Raw genomic sequence first — 15381 nt, 5'->3', positions numbered from 1 at the left:
ACCAGGCACTGCCTAGCATCACAGCAGGTTCACAAACACTCTGGGGTTCTCACCGGCGAATTCAGATCCAGAGTTTGCTCTGTGCACAGTGTTTATGATGTGTCCCTGATGTGCAAACTGTGGCTGCAGTTTAACAAACATGCACATTATTATGCAAGCAGAGAATTTACAGCATGTGCGGTCGTGTTTTAAAGCACATAAAGCGCTGTGCAGAAGACACCTTGCACGTTTATGGTGCTCAATGGTGCTTTGGAACTGATCCTAACATAGACAAATAAAGATTGAATTCATGATCATTTAATTTTCTGTGTCAAATGGTGCATATGTTCTCTTATCCCTAATACAGTTGACCAGTTACTGATCGTTTACAGAAGCACGTTATATTATTTGTGCATTTCTGTAATAGAAAATACAGCGGTGAGAGAAACTAAATCTGCATTTGTAGTATTAACGTGGAACTGACTCAGTTTAACCAAGCAGATTTACTGAAATGAGAATTTAACTGGGAACTGAAAACACGTCAGCAAACAATGTGTTTAAAGTACAACCCACCACGTTTACACCATTGGTGTCAAAGTAATTTTAGTTCGGGGGCCACACAATTTGATCTGAAGTCGGGGCAAAACAGAACAACAACCTATATGTGAAAATGTGTTCCATTTGTTTTAATGCAAAGAAGAAAATTAAATTAAATTTATTAAGATAAAAAAGTTCAGTTTGGCCACAATGCTGTCTGAAGTTTAGTCCTGGGCCTGAGTGTCATGTTCTATTTTCCACTTCTCTTTCTAAAACAGTGGATTATATACACATATATGTTCAATCAAGTTTGTATGTGTATTTCCACACTGAAAGATTCTTGACTCACACCTACCCAAAAGAAGTGTATAATGCTGATATGTATAATAAACCACCTTCCTAAACCAAAAAAAAGCGAAATGGCCTAAAGAGTCATAACATGCGGCTTCAGCTTTCTGAGTAATTGTAGTTAAATTAACTATCTCCCAAAGTTGTAGTCGTTAAACTACAACATTTTACTGCACAATTCTAGTTTTTCAGCCAAACAAGAATACTAAAAATGATATTCTTTTCCTTTATTTTTTTAACCCCAGAATGAAGGTGTTAGATTTTATTCTTACAACATCTTCATATTTTGGGGATCTGTTTGCAGCCGGTGTGAACAGCAGGAATAAGTCCTTGACTAATACCACTAACACATGTGTACGTGAATAATGTTGATTCAAAGCATCGACAAAAACCCATTTCATTATAAGATCAGCTGTAATCTCTGCAGAGCAAACAATAAAATCGCCAGTAACTAAACCATAGATCTGTTTCCATTCAGAATTTGAATTTGTCAAATTCGTAAATGTGTAAAACACATCTGTACAAGTTCATTCAGCTTTTCTGACGGCAGGAGTATCTAGTACAAACACTCACTTCTAAGTAACGAGCAACAAAAATGCAACTCGGCGGTAGTGTGTGTCAACTACTTTGTTTTTATTTCATCCATTTAACAGACTTGATAGCAGCAACCTCTTATACAAAGTGTAGCAACACAGTTGTGAAGCTACATTACAGTCATATGGTGTCACGCTCATTCTTCAACTGTGTATCCCTGAAATGCCAGGGGTCACAAAGGTAAGGCTGCAGTCCCGGTGCCTCATTTCCTAATCCGTGTTTTTTTGTAACAGCACCACCTAGTGAACTGAACTGGACGTCCTCAAATGTTCAACTGAGGCAGTGTCCCACCCGAACACTACTTTTGGTCTTTTGGTTCAACTTGGTTGCTACATGTAGCATGTTTGGTAACTTGTGTAATTAGCATTATTAGCATAATTAGAAAATAATCAAGTAATGTAATAGGTTTTGCACTTTGAAGCCAATAAACCCCAACCAGATATCTAAATGTTTGGAGAATCAAGACATAGCAATGAATCTTTCAACGGTACCTATTAGGTGACATGAACAGACAGTGAGGCAGGGGTATTGGGATGATGATTTATCTGGAAGACAGCTATATAACGTGACAAGGCATGTTGGTGCTGGTAAATTCATAGGCTGGAAACAAACATAAGACATACACTCACTTTTCTGAGAAGAGTTTTCCACAGATCTCATCCATGTTTCATACACACACAACAGATCCATACATTAAAATAAATAAAAAGGAAACAGTCTAACGTTAATACCTTATAGCAGGACATATAATATACGGATGAATATAAAGAAATTAGTTAATCGTCACTTTTTATTGTTAAATGAAACATTTTTTGGTTTGTTTAGCTTTGATTCACGTTGTTTCCAGTCCGGTAGGTGGCGGTAATGTGCCTTTAATCTGGGAAACCGCCCATAAATACCAACGAAGAAGAAGGAGACGGAAGTAGAAGAAGGAAACGACGAAGAAGTTGTGTTGTGGTTTGTGTTGGACATATTTCTCTATATTTTTATACACTCTTGGCAGAACTAGTAATGGCATTGTTATAGAGCAACATATTTAGCACCTTTCCTATATTATTCTTCTAGTATTTTTTTCAGAACACGTTAGTACCGTGCTCGTTCTAACTCATGTTTACGTTAGGAGCTATCGTTAGCATCTTAGCAACTAGCTTAGAAACGCATTAATATAACACTTTTTTTTTTAAAAAAAATTCTGTTTCCTGTATATTAGGTACTTAAATGAGGAAAAACTAACCCTTGGCACAATGACTCGCCACGGAAAGAACTGTACAGCCGGAGCTGTGTACACGTACCACGAGAAGAAGAAGGATACAGGTAAGAACCATGTTGGGAACTAAAGTTATGTTTTTCTGGTCATTCACTTTAAAGTGATGGCTGCTCTTTTTATTCCTCTTTAATTGGCGCCTTAAAATAGGAATTAGAGTTCAGAAACAGCCGATGCATGCCACACAATCAGTCCTCTTTGTAGGCGATACAGGAACCAATCAATCTCAGATAAACATACACCAGCCAGTTCATTAGATTCGTCTTTTCAACCGCAAATCAATGCGAATATCCACTCATCGGCAATTCAGTGCGTTTTGACACACAAACGTGACCTGCAGCAGTTCAAACCAAGCTTGTGGAAGAAATGTGGTTATTGTGACCAACACCACCAACACCACCACCAGCCACAAGGCAGGATGGAGCCATGCTTTCATTTAGTTTATACCAACTTCTGACCCCAACAACCAAATGTTGCATAGTAGTTCAACAGGTCCACCTATAATGTGGCCAGTAAGTGTAGATTTTTACAATGTATCCCGTGTAATCTTCCAATGTAACGTTTAACTTTATATTATGTGTCTTTCATTCTGCTCAGCGGCGTCTGGTTACGGGACACAGAGCATTCGACTGGGAAAAGATGCAATCAAAGACTTTGACTGCTGCTGCCTGTCCCTGCAGCCCTGCCAGGATCCTGTGGTGACGTATGTTCCTCTTTATAACACACAAACGCATACACAGTCCGGGTGGATTTATTCACGCAGACAAACATCGGGAGTAGCCGTAATATGTGATCACACGTAGAAACATTGTGTGTCTTCTGTCTATTGCTGTCCTCAGTCCAGATGGATACTTGTATGAAAAACAGGCCATTCTTGAATATATCCTCCACCAGAAGACAGAAATTGCCAAGAAAATGAAGGTAAGTTGGGGGAAGCAACCCTGCAATCTTAGATTTATCTGTTTGTGGTCACTTAGAAAAAAACAAAAAAAAACAAAGGACTGGGTTTGCATCAGTTCTCTGCAGTGAAAAATAGGGCATAGTTCAGGCATCAGAATCTGCATCAGGATTGGATTGGAACATCTGTTTTGCGAGCAGCATCAGATGTTATGTTACCAAATTGCATTTCACAGCAGTCTGAAACACCACGCTGGTGTCCTAAGATGTACAAAGTTGGGGATTCAAATATGACTTAAAATGTTTGTCATTTGTCAACTTCTTGAATTTAAAGGTAAGATTGGAAATGAGTTACATCTTAAATTGTGGGTACTTTCCTTTGTTCCTCTAATTCTTCAGGCGTATGAGAAGCAGAAGCAGGCGCAGAAGAGCAACAGCCAACTTGAGTCCAAGTCAGAGGAAAGAGAGAGGGTGGAGAGGTTTAAGACCAGGGAGAACAGCATCGTGTCTAAACCCATCAACCCATTCACATCTGGTGCGTACATGTGGCACACTACTGCCTCCTGTCTTCATGGAGAAAGCTGACTAACTAATCATGGATGAATCTTAAACTGCTCTTCTCTCCATTATCTTCACATATATTGTGTTTCTAATGCAGATGAGCAACAACACTGTATGTCTAAAAATCTCATAAATGTTTTTCCTGGTGGTTTTTACTTTGTATCTTGCTTTAAATTTCTCGTTCTCGCTGACATATTGAGAACAGATATATGTGAAAATAAACAAGTTTTCTTTGTCATTTCTCACAGTAGAATTATAAAACTCAAAGTGTTTTTTGCCTACAGCTCAGGGCAAAGGGGACGAGAAGGTCAAACCCCAGAGCAGCTCAGGGGAGTCCTCCACTGCTGGTGCAGCGCCCTCTTCCAGCCAGAGCCTGCCCAGTTTTTGGATTCCCTCTCTGACACCGGAGGCCAAGCCCACTCTTATCAAAAAACCTGTGAGTGCCTTCGTCTTCAGATTTATTTCAACTTTTTTTTCTACAGTGGAAAAAAACAACAACAGCAGATTTGGGCCTAATTCAGGTGTACTTTTGAGTGTGTGTGTGTGTGCTTGTACTGTTTTGTTGTGAGCCACCAGATCAAGGGTTAAGATGGAGAAGGTTTGGCTCATGCATTACACCAAGTTTGTCGGTTTGCTTTAAATGTTTGTGATGTGATATACTTTATTTGTTCTGTTGATGTTGACACAATTTAAAAGTCAGAAGTCAGGTTGACCCTGGATCCTCTTTGGCTCTCGTTAAGCAACAGACTTTCCCATTTTAAGCCATTTTAACATGAAGTAATAGTTAAAAACAGGCTCCTGTGGAAAAAAAAAATCAAATCTAACATCCGTTTATTTTTATTGTAATAATTCCTCTTTCTCTCCATCTTAAACATCTTTCAGAGTAAGACAGTGTTGTGTCCCATGTCTGGACGCCCCATTAAGATGAATGAGCTGATCACGGTGCGCTTCACGCCCCTGGACCCCAGCCTGGACCGCGTGGCGCTTCTTAACCGCCAGGTCAGTTTACTCAGCGCACCACCAACAGTGTAAACAGCTGAGGCCTTATCTCATACACCGCTGGCACTCAGGCTTGGTAGACGTGACAATAAAATGATTTTAAAAAGTCATTTGTAATAGTAACTGAATATTATTAACAAGGTACATTAATAACAGCGACCTGCAGCACTAACTCTGCAACACAACGATTTACAAATGATTTACAAGCACTGTCAAATATTAACTTGTTTTCTGGACATGAATGAATTTATTTTTGAACATTTCAAACATGTATAAAAAATATGTAACCATTTGTATGCATGAAAGAAAGAAATAATGATTATAAACCAGAAAACAAAACAAAAAAAATAACAGAAACTCAGACCATCTGTTCAAACAGGGAGTAGGAAGAAGTAAACACTATTTTAAATTCCTAACCCTTTTTGACTATTTCTCAGTTTGTATTACAATTTATTCTATATAAACATCCATATAAATATATAACATATATGCAGAACATAAATATTGATATAGACATACAATTTAAATATATATGATGTGATGTTATTCTTTTTTTTATTGTTATATCGATTTTAATAGAAAAAGTCAAGTTTTGAGCAAGTGCAATAAATTGGAAACGGATCATTTGGATTAATATTGTTTTTTTGATTTAATTAGTCCAATGACTTATCACTGTCACCTGATGTACATATACACAACTTATATTTTAAGCTGCATTTAAAATTTCAGTGAAATATGTAGAATATTGCAATTTATCTCAATATCATAATATCACAATAATGTATCGTGACTCAAGTATCGTGATACGTATCGTATCGTAAATCATAAATATACCACATCAACGCTATTTTGACTGACTGTGTTGGTGCATTGTTACTGTGGTCTGATCTCTTCTTCTCTCTCTTCAGGACAGATATGTGTGTGCAGTGACCAGAGACGCCCTGGGTAACAGCGTTCCCTGTGCTGTGCTGCGACCCTCGTGAGTGACAACCTCAGTCTGACTCTTGGATGTTTTAAAATAAATAAATAAATAAATAATTAAATCTTGGGTTAGTCTCTATGGGGAACAACTGACTCACTCTCTGCTGCGTTCAGGGGCACAGTCGTGACGCAGGAGTGTGTGGAGAGGCTGATCAAGAAGGACATGATCGACCCCATATCTGGAGACAAACTGACCGACAGAGACATCATACCACTGCAGAGGGTATGTGCACGTTAACAGTTACTATAAGAACCAGAATTATACATATATATCATTTGATATAGAGGATTCTCAGTAAATTAATCAGTTATTTTATTGATTTTTCAAGTAAATTGCCTCACTTTACATTTACTTTATGGCACTATTCATCAATAGCATGATGTATGAACTTTAATGGCTTGTGCTGATTGTAATTGGAAAATCTGCTAAAGGTTGCTTTAAAGCATGACATTAATGGAAATCTATGTCAGTTTTATAGATCTTTTTATTAAAAAAAAAACCTAAGGTCTCGGCTAGTGTGGGCCTCTGTGTGAAACGGTGCGATAGCTCCTATATCGCTGACTGAAAGATAATGTCTTCCGCCTCCATTCATCCCTTGACTAAAATATGGTGGATTAATGTTACTGTGTATTTAAAGAAATTTAACTTTGTGGGGAATTTTAATCCAAAAAATCTAGAAAAATGTCTAATCAACCAATGAAGAACTGTGTCCTAATTTACTCAAATTACTCCAGAATTTAAAAGTCTGGAGTTGTTGGTTCTTATGGGTTATTATGCTGTTGTGTTACTGGTCTGACCCCACTTGATTTTGCGACCCCCTTGCAGTACCTCCAGGGACCCTCTAGGGGTCGCGGACGCCACCAACCAAGAACCGGACAAAAGCCACTGAAATTGACCAAATACCATGATGCTGCTACAATTGGGAATGAATATAAACACTGTGACATATTTACATAGCCAGCGATCACATCGACGCATCTTTGCAGCTGTTCTCAAGTCTGCAGGGAAAAAGATTTTATTCTCTCTGTCTGAACTTGATTCAGACATGAACCTGTCACTCAGTGTTAAAGTGGTGCTGATGCTCTGTCGTGTCCTTGCAGGGTGGAACCGGCTTCGCGGCCTCTGGAGTGGCCCTCAGCGCCAAAGAGGCTCGGCCGGTGATGCAAGTGTGAGACGACGGAGGAGGACGTGAAGACCGTCCAGCCTTGTCACAATGATTCCACAGTGCATCCTCGTCGCTGTTACGTGAAGTGTGAAGGGGTATTGTGGTTTTGTCATGTTTTTTCATATCCTCCCCCGTCATGTTGACAAATGGCACCTAATTTCATTACATTCGTTGACATGCTTTTTTTGTTCCTGTAGGCAGCTGGCATTTAAAGTACTGTCTGTCATAGATGATTTGTCTTTTTAAACATGTCTTCACCTATACAAGATGGAATATTTTAGTCATTCAGTGGAGCTTGCAGATTTTTGGAGAAAGACTGTGCGTTTGTTTTCATGCTGATATCGCATCTATTCAGATGTATCTTTTCATTTAAATAAATGTCTGAACTAAGGACCACATTATACCCCGTGATTATTTGACCCCCTGTGGATCACTTCACAAAACTACATTAAAAATACAGAAAGCAAAGGCTGACTGTGTTTATTAAATGCAGATTCACATCATATTAAATAACCACATGCAGCGTCAGACAAACTGCGGTCAGTGCTCCAAACACGCGGCGAGGAGGTTTACGTTGTCTTTAATTTCCGACGGCCAGTAACTGATTCACGTCTACACATTCCTTCTGTGTTGGAACGGTTTGCAAATCACTCAGATCACAGTTCATCGTGCTCGTCCACCGTCATCCCTCCATAGTCGGTGATGGTGCTGATCTTGATGTAGTCCATGTTGTCAAGCACCTCGGAGAGCGTCAGGCGGCCGTCCTGACGAGCGGGACAGAGGACAGAGAGGGGGCGTGAAATGTGGAGATTAATTCGGTTGGTACACCCACACATTTTATTTTTATACGGTGACTGAAGCCAAGAGTGGCTTTGTGAGTCATATAACTAAGGATGACAAGTGAGGAGCAATGTTTCATTCCCTGAGGTCAACCCGAAACATTTTTCATATCATTACTTGTAGCTGTAGATAAAAGAATCGTTCAGATATAGATATTTGACAAAAATATACTTTTAGCAGTAATTTGCAATCGCATATTGATTCTAATTGCACAAAAATATTAAAACCATACATACAGTTGCTTCTCATATCCAGTCAATTCCATTTTCTGACAGAATGAAACAAGTTTGAAGGGGATTTGTTTTATTCAGTGAATATATTGAATCCAATATGATATAAGAAATTCTACCTGTTGTTCTTTGCAGCTTTTGTAATATGTAATCTCATCTGGGTTTGGATGATCCATTAGAAAGTTGCTCCAAAGTGACATAGATTACATGATCCTCAATAACAAAAGAAGGGATTTCCAAATAAATAAAAATAATAAAAAACTTCACCTTAAAACTGAGCCCAGTTTCCAGAGGTAATCCTTGTGCCAAGTCAGGAACCATATATCTTTTGGTCAATGGATTTTCGGTCAGAAAAGGAAATTAAAAAAAAATAAAAAAATGAGCGGTACTCGATTTTCATTTTCAACTTCAAAAATTAAAATTGAAATTCAAGCCGTTTTTCTTTATCAGGGTCGAGAATGGATAAACTTTAAAAACGGTCTATTTTATTTTTCTGTGCTGTGTTTCATAGCTGGAACCCAAACACCCTGCATTAATGACTTTTTTTTTTGATCTCATTACCTCTTCTTACATGATAATCAATCCAATGTTCAAAACAGTATGATTTGCTTGAGACGTGTAAAACTGTAACTATTAGTAAATATTCTCATTGACTTCACTGAGCAGAATGTCCACAGTGATGAACGTTTCAAAGATTTGAGCTTAACAAAAAGCACATGGCTACGTAGAAAAAAAGATGACTTTAATAGTCGACCCCCCCTCAAAAAAATCAGTAACAACAGTAACTGTATTTCATACACCTTTGACAGCACATGTGGATGTGTTTACACATTTTATTATATAAGAACAACTGCATCCCTTGTGTGTTTGTGGACACTTTTGAGCCTCTTGAGTTTTATATGCCAGTGCAAGTTGGACAGTAGCCACAGTAATTTTTTGGTGTTTTGGAGATTTACAGTTTTTACTGAACAACGGCAAAGTGTGAATAAAAAAATTATTATTAAAAAAACACAACAACACAAAAGGACATATATTTAAAACAAACTGCCTGCTCATCAGTATCACCTGTGCTCACATACACAGTATGTGACTTCATTGGGAAGTACTGCTACTGTACTGTCTGTGTGGATGTTGAGTGGTGTGTGTGTGAGTGCATGGACAAGGGTATGTGATTATACCCTTGATTACAGCATAACCAAGAGTCAGAACTGTGCTTTACTAACTTAACCCATCCCCACCCCCCACCCTTATACAACTGTAACCAATATCTCCATAATAGTGAAATGTAAACCCAGCCGAGCTTCCCTCTGAACGTCATCAAAGTTCATCGTGTCTCTTCGTTAAATCTTCCCCGTAATTGGTGGCCTGACTTCCCACAAACATGTTCCAGTTGGCCAGAATCTCCTTCTTGGTTATTTTCTCGTCCTGTTGTTTGATGAAGGTTCCGTCCAACATTGGTTCATTCATTTATGATTGAGAGGAGGAAGGAGGAAGGAGGGAGGAAAGAGCAGAACAGAAGAAAAGAGACAGAGAAAGAAACTTAGTTAATAATTAACCCACAATTAACCCAATTGTTCAAGCATAAACAAAAATCCTTGACAGCATTGTTAGGTGTTGGGCTGTCAGTGCATAGAGATACTACAAGGCTGTGGTAATATACATGCACTTAATAGACTGATAAAATATTGTTAACCTAAACTAACTTCTGTTATCCATTGAGGCTGCAGACTGTAAAAAAAGTGGACGCCATGACGAGTCTAACGTTAACAAGAATCCAACATAGTTAAGTAAAGGTATAAGGGATAGCTTAATATGGAATGTAAAATGATAATAATAATGTATATTCATGAATAGCACTAGACCGTGTTTAATATAGAACACATATAAGAGGTAGGAGTTCGAAAATGTTGAAGAGCCCTGGTCTAAACGGTGTATGTGCCATCGATAACATGGTTCCACTCCAGTTTAATGGATATCCATGCCAAACCCAACTGTCTTCACCACTAGAGGTGCAACAATGTAGCCTGTGTAGATTCAAGCAGCAGTATTTGGAATGGATCTTCTATCGCTTTCTTGCCGTCGGGGTCTGACCAGGGGTTTCTGCAGGTTCAGTTGCAGATATCTGTAGAGATTACCTTGTTGGTGTCCGTCTCATGGATCAAGTGTTTGGCTTCATTGTCAGCATGATCAACCTCCCCAGGCAAAATCCAGTGGGCCACTTCACCAGCATCCAGGTAGCCGTCCTGCACAACAAAGGGAGGATATAAATGTGAAGTAGGGAGATCTCTTCAAGACCTGTACATGGCACCAAGACCTGAGCAGCAGATCAGATTTGTTGCAGTATGCTGTCACCAGTTATTGGTTTGTCCCTGCTTGGATTACTGCAGGTACGCACCACCACCACCAACAACAACAATTTAGCCCTTATCAAAACTAAGCTCTTTTACAGTCTAAATGAGCTTTCCTCACAATAGAGACTATTTTCTACTCAGGTTTCTCAGTTGTTGATGTGGTTTTCTGTTTAGTATGCATGAGTAGCTTTTTACCTTGTTGCTATCTCTGATCTCTGAGAAATGTTTCCTCTCCGTTAGGACCCACTCTGGCTCACTTTCCCCAGACTCTGGTGTGTACATGTCACCTGTGGCGCAGCAGAAACGCACACAAATTTAGAACAGACCGCCACAATAGCTGATCGTGGGGGGAAATGGGCATTACCTACCAATATATTCATCTAGGTTGATCTTGCCATCCCCATTCTTATCGATGTCTTCTATGGTTTCCTAAAGAAAAGAGAAAATGATTCACAATGCAACAGTCTTGCTGCAACTATAACCTAATAAGCATGCTCACAGACATTATAATTCAGCCTTATTCAGAGTCACTGATGGATAAGTGAGTAGACTCTACCTGCACAACCACATCTTTCATATGATCGTACTCCTCAGGATGAAGGAAGGCAGTGAACTCCTCGCGCGTGGCGACCCCATCACGGTCTCGGTCAGCAGACTTGAAGCGCCTTTCGTCCCGGGTGAGCATGGACTTATAGGTGGCCTTGTCTTCAATGTCATCGAAATCCTCGGCTGAAAAGGAGAGCCTTAAATTTGAGCACTCCAAATACTATAAACAATGTTTCCTGTAATATTTCTAGGTTCAGTTTGGGCATTTCCTAAAAGTAGACTTCTAAGCTGCATCAGGATCAGTTTCCTGGATACAAAAGAGTTTGTAGAGAAGTAAAGGTGTTGAGGAGAGAGTGACATACCCAGATAGAAGCCATAGGTGGTGTTTTTGTACTCCTCCCAGGCAATCTTGTTGTCGTTGTTCTTGTCGTAGTCCTTCCAGTGTTTGTTCACGTTCTCCTCGATGTACCTCCTCTGGCGGTGTTTGATCCAGTAGTGCAGCTCTGCGTGGTTGATGTACCCGTCCTTGTCCGTATCAATGCGGTCCACAATCTTCCTGTATGGACAGAGGGATGGGATCAGGGTTATTGCCACGACTCAGACAGTAAGTTAGAGAGACCCCTAGGGGTCGGTGGAGGTACTGCGGGATGCACAACAAAAAAAATTTCAATAGAGCAAGTTTTTTAAAGGTACGTCAGTGAAACCTACGCTAATCTGTCTTTGCTCTCCTCCGGCGTCAGCTGGTCAAAGGTCTTGGCCTCCTCCTTGCCCAGAAAGGCCTCGTGGTCATATTTGTAGCCCTGACCATCGTTGTGGGCGTGGTCACTCAGATCAGGGTTGTGATGGATTCGCTTCTCCTGAGCAGGGACAGCGAAGGCAACCGCTGCCAGGACGTAGAGGGACGCTAATGATTTCAGCAGCATCGTTGGGGACTTCTGCGGGGTGGGACCAAAATTCAGATTTCATCACACAATAGAGTAGTTAAGAACAGATATACAGAGAATCAAATTAAGTTGCAGAGTACAGTGAGCAGATTTGAGACTACAGTGACTTTGCAAGACCCGTCAAATTTAAAAGGCCGTAGACTAATTCTATCTATAACTGTCCAGTCAACTGGACTTTATAAATCTTAGGTATTTTTCAGTAGCTTCCTACACCTTCATTCAGCATGCGTTTAACTACATTAGCTATCATTAAGTATACTGATGACACTGCCATATTTGCTCAACTGTGCCAAGGGTTTGAATAACAGGAACAGCTGTGTTCATTTTGCGTGCACTCATATCTATGTTGGCAGTAAATGGGCAAATAGGGCAGTGTCATCAGCATACTTAATGATAATCATAATAATAATGATAATAGATTTTATTGCATTCCGAGCACTGCAAAATGAACCAAGACCTCTCACTTTCTACACCTTCATTCAGCACATGTTCTAGCACGAGTGGGCACAGATTATAACCTATATTTTCTATTACTATTTTAATCTGAAAGTCTTATTTATGTTGTACAGTTTTTCTATTTTTTGTACCTCTTTTTTAAAAATGCTTATTTAAGTGTTGTTATTTTCTCTTGTATCACTGAGCAAAGTGACCGGAGTTAAATTCCTTTTATGTGCACGTGTACATGACTACTAAAGCTGATTCTGATAATTACTGCTACTTTTGCATCAAGACGTGGACAAATAAGGCAGAGTCATCAGCATACTTGATAAAGATAACAGATATCATCTTAAAAGAAGAAGAAAGACACTATCTATTTTAGCTCTTAGGAGTTCATTTCATTCTAACTTCCCTTTTCATTGCATTGCAAAATTTCCAATGACATTTGCTTTTTCTACATTATAGAAATGTCCTTAATGAAGGTGTAGATCTGTATTCAGGACATGTTCAAGTCCAGCAGGGTCTGGTATAAGGACCTTGTTTGGCACAGATATAAGCTTCTTTAGTCTAAATGTGTTTCCAAGTTCTATTTATGGAGTGAAATTAGTCTCAAAACTCCGTGTACGTGTGCAGACTGATCGGCCCATATCTGCAGAAGATCCGTGTGCGTGTGCTTGGGCACTTTTGAAAATGAAATGATGAGTTTTGTGTCCGACTTTTGAATTTGCCATACAATCACACACGTTTGCAACTAATAGACTCAGGCTATTATAACTGAAAAACTAAATACAAAATACTACTCTTTAAACTTTACATTGAAATAAGTCAAATTGTTGATAGCACATCACATATTTGACAGAAAGAAACACAATCGAGTCAGTGTAAGATAACGTGGCAGGAATTTCAATCGGACCTATGACATTAAACTTAAATTCATAACAATTAAAGTATATAAAGTCTTTAAACACACATTCAGAGTTCCTCCTTCCTGCTGCATGAAATTGATAATAAAACAAAGACTCACAGCTGAGTCAGAAAGGCTTCAACAAATAGTGCAACCTCCTGTTATTCCAGCATCACTTTTTACACACAAGAAAAAAAAAAGATGAACTCACAAACTTCTCGCCAGAGTCGTGCGACACCTCCCTTCGTAGAACACGATCAGCATCAGTCCGCGTTGGCAATCTGCGCCTTTAAATCGCAATGGCAGAGGAGGCGGGGCTTATATCGCAGACAGCCAATCATCAACGGCGCAGAGGGGACGTTGACCAATAAAAGGTGTGACGTGGTTGTCAAACTCTTCACGGTGCCTTCTCATTGGCTGGTAATCGCCACGTTGTCACGCAAACGCGCCACGCTTTTCCCGAGAGACGCCTCCCAAATTCCTCTATACAGTTAATTAATGGTCTTTTCTGGTCGACTTAAACTTGTGAAAAATTTGAATAATGGCGATTTCTGTAAAAGTGATTTGTGGATGAGAACAGCCACCACTGTGTGTCGATTAAACTTAAATCAATGAATGGAATAAGAGTAGAAAAACCTTTATTTGTCCCTCAGTGGGGAAATCGCAGTTTGCAACAGCATACATGGTGCAGAAAAGCGACAAGAATAAAGAGTGAACTTTGTAAAAGATAAATAATAAGATTTAAAAAGTAAAATAGAATAAACAATATACAATTATTGGCATATATACAAAAAGTAGTGAATTGCATCAGAAAGTAATTGGATTGTGACACAAGGTGTAGCATGACAGGCCGAAAGTGTTGAATTGCACAACAGATAGCTACTGTGGAATATTACACAGTATTACACGTAAGCATGTAAGTAATGAATTGCAACAAAAAGTAATGGGATTGTAACAAAAAGTATTGTAAGACAGACCTAAAGTATTGAATGGCAACAAAAAGTACTGAATTGCAAACGAATATATAACAGATATCACACGTGTCTGTACACAGTACAGAGAGTAGTGAAATGATGAGAGCATTTAAAACCTTGAGGGGTAATAATATTGCACGTATTATGAGTGTTCGTGGCAGCAGCAGGAAAGAAACCTTCTGTATCGTTCTTCAGTGTGGTGAGTCCAGTCCATCTTGTTGTTGAGGTGAACACCCAGGTACCAGCTTAGTGAGCTGGAATTTGTATTACTTTGCAGTTATAATGTTTGAAACACATGTTTTGGGCTTTTTCAAACACATCGATGTTACATTTGGAGCAGTAATGATTCAGTGAGGATTCGATAACAATATTCTTGTCATTCAGTTATTAATCTCAAATGGTAAGCTATGTAACACATGGCTCTTCTCAAGTTTAAGTTTGGTTTGTTAGATTTTAAGAGGTAAAATAAGTTTTATGTTGTCATTTTTCAGAATTGCTGTCTTAAATTTACCTACTCCATACTACATAACAGATGTAAATAATTTTTTCCAGTTGATTGTTTGTGTGAAATAGGTGGATATCACAAATTACACCTTATGGTCTTCTGTTTGCATCAGCCTTGAGTTGCTGATGTCACACCATCTTGCATCTTGCATATGATGCAATGCACAATATTGTCGTTAATAAAGTTTTTGTTCTGGTTTGAAACACCAAAAGAAAGTCCAGCTTATTTTGAAAGGCTTCCACCATTCAGTTTACCTTGTATGGCTTGAGTTTAAGACACTATATTGGTTTACAGTGATACTATTAACAGCTGCATGTTTTTTT

At 39.0% G+C, this 15381-nt stretch overlaps 2 protein-coding genes across 3 annotated transcripts; one reads left to right on the top strand and one right to left on the bottom strand.

Moving 5' to 3' along the window:
* Positions 1 to 2319: 2319 nt before the first annotated feature.
* LOC124998169 (nitric oxide synthase interacting protein) lies at positions 2320 to 7717 on the top strand. Its single transcript, XM_047572395.1, has 10 exons — positions 2320 to 2415; positions 2669 to 2772; positions 3320 to 3425; positions 3562 to 3643; positions 4019 to 4154; positions 4465 to 4616; positions 5063 to 5179; positions 6088 to 6158; positions 6275 to 6383; positions 7262 to 7717. The coding sequence occupies exons 2-10, from the start codon at positions 2703 to 2705 to the stop codon at positions 7331 to 7333; spliced, it is 915 nt and encodes a 304-aa protein (XP_047428351.1). The 5' UTR covers positions 2320 to 2415; positions 2669 to 2702; the 3' UTR covers positions 7334 to 7717.
* A 73-nt stretch (positions 7718 to 7790) lies between these two features.
* Positions 7791 to 13896, bottom strand: rcn3 (reticulocalbin 3, EF-hand calcium binding domain). Of its 2 annotated transcripts, none has more exons than XM_047572393.1 (8): positions 13791 to 13896; positions 12002 to 12228; positions 11656 to 11849; positions 11304 to 11476; positions 11116 to 11176; positions 10943 to 11034; positions 10532 to 10639; positions 7791 to 8090 (listed from the first exon to the last, which is right to left on the bottom strand). In XM_047572393.1, the coding sequence occupies exons 2-8, from the start codon at positions 12214 to 12216 to the stop codon at positions 7983 to 7985; spliced, it is 951 nt and encodes a 316-aa protein (XP_047428349.1). In that variant the 5' UTR covers positions 12217 to 12228; positions 13791 to 13896; the 3' UTR covers positions 7791 to 7982. The 2 variants fall into 2 exon arrangements, with proteins under 2 accessions (XP_047428349.1, XP_047428348.1); XM_047572392.1 differs by lacking the exon at positions 7791 to 8090 and adding an exon at positions 9212 to 9821.
* Positions 13897 to 15381: the final 1485 nt, after the last annotated feature.

The sequence above is a fragment of the Mugil cephalus genome, chromosome 20 (genome assembly GCF_022458985.1).
Source record: "Mugil cephalus isolate CIBA_MC_2020 chromosome 20, CIBA_Mcephalus_1.1, whole genome shotgun sequence".
In the NCBI taxonomy this organism is placed as follows: domain Eukaryota; kingdom Metazoa; phylum Chordata; class Actinopteri; order Mugiliformes; family Mugilidae; genus Mugil; species Mugil cephalus.
Note: the sequence above shows the minus strand (reverse complement) of the source record. Positions and strands in the feature narration are given on the sequence as shown.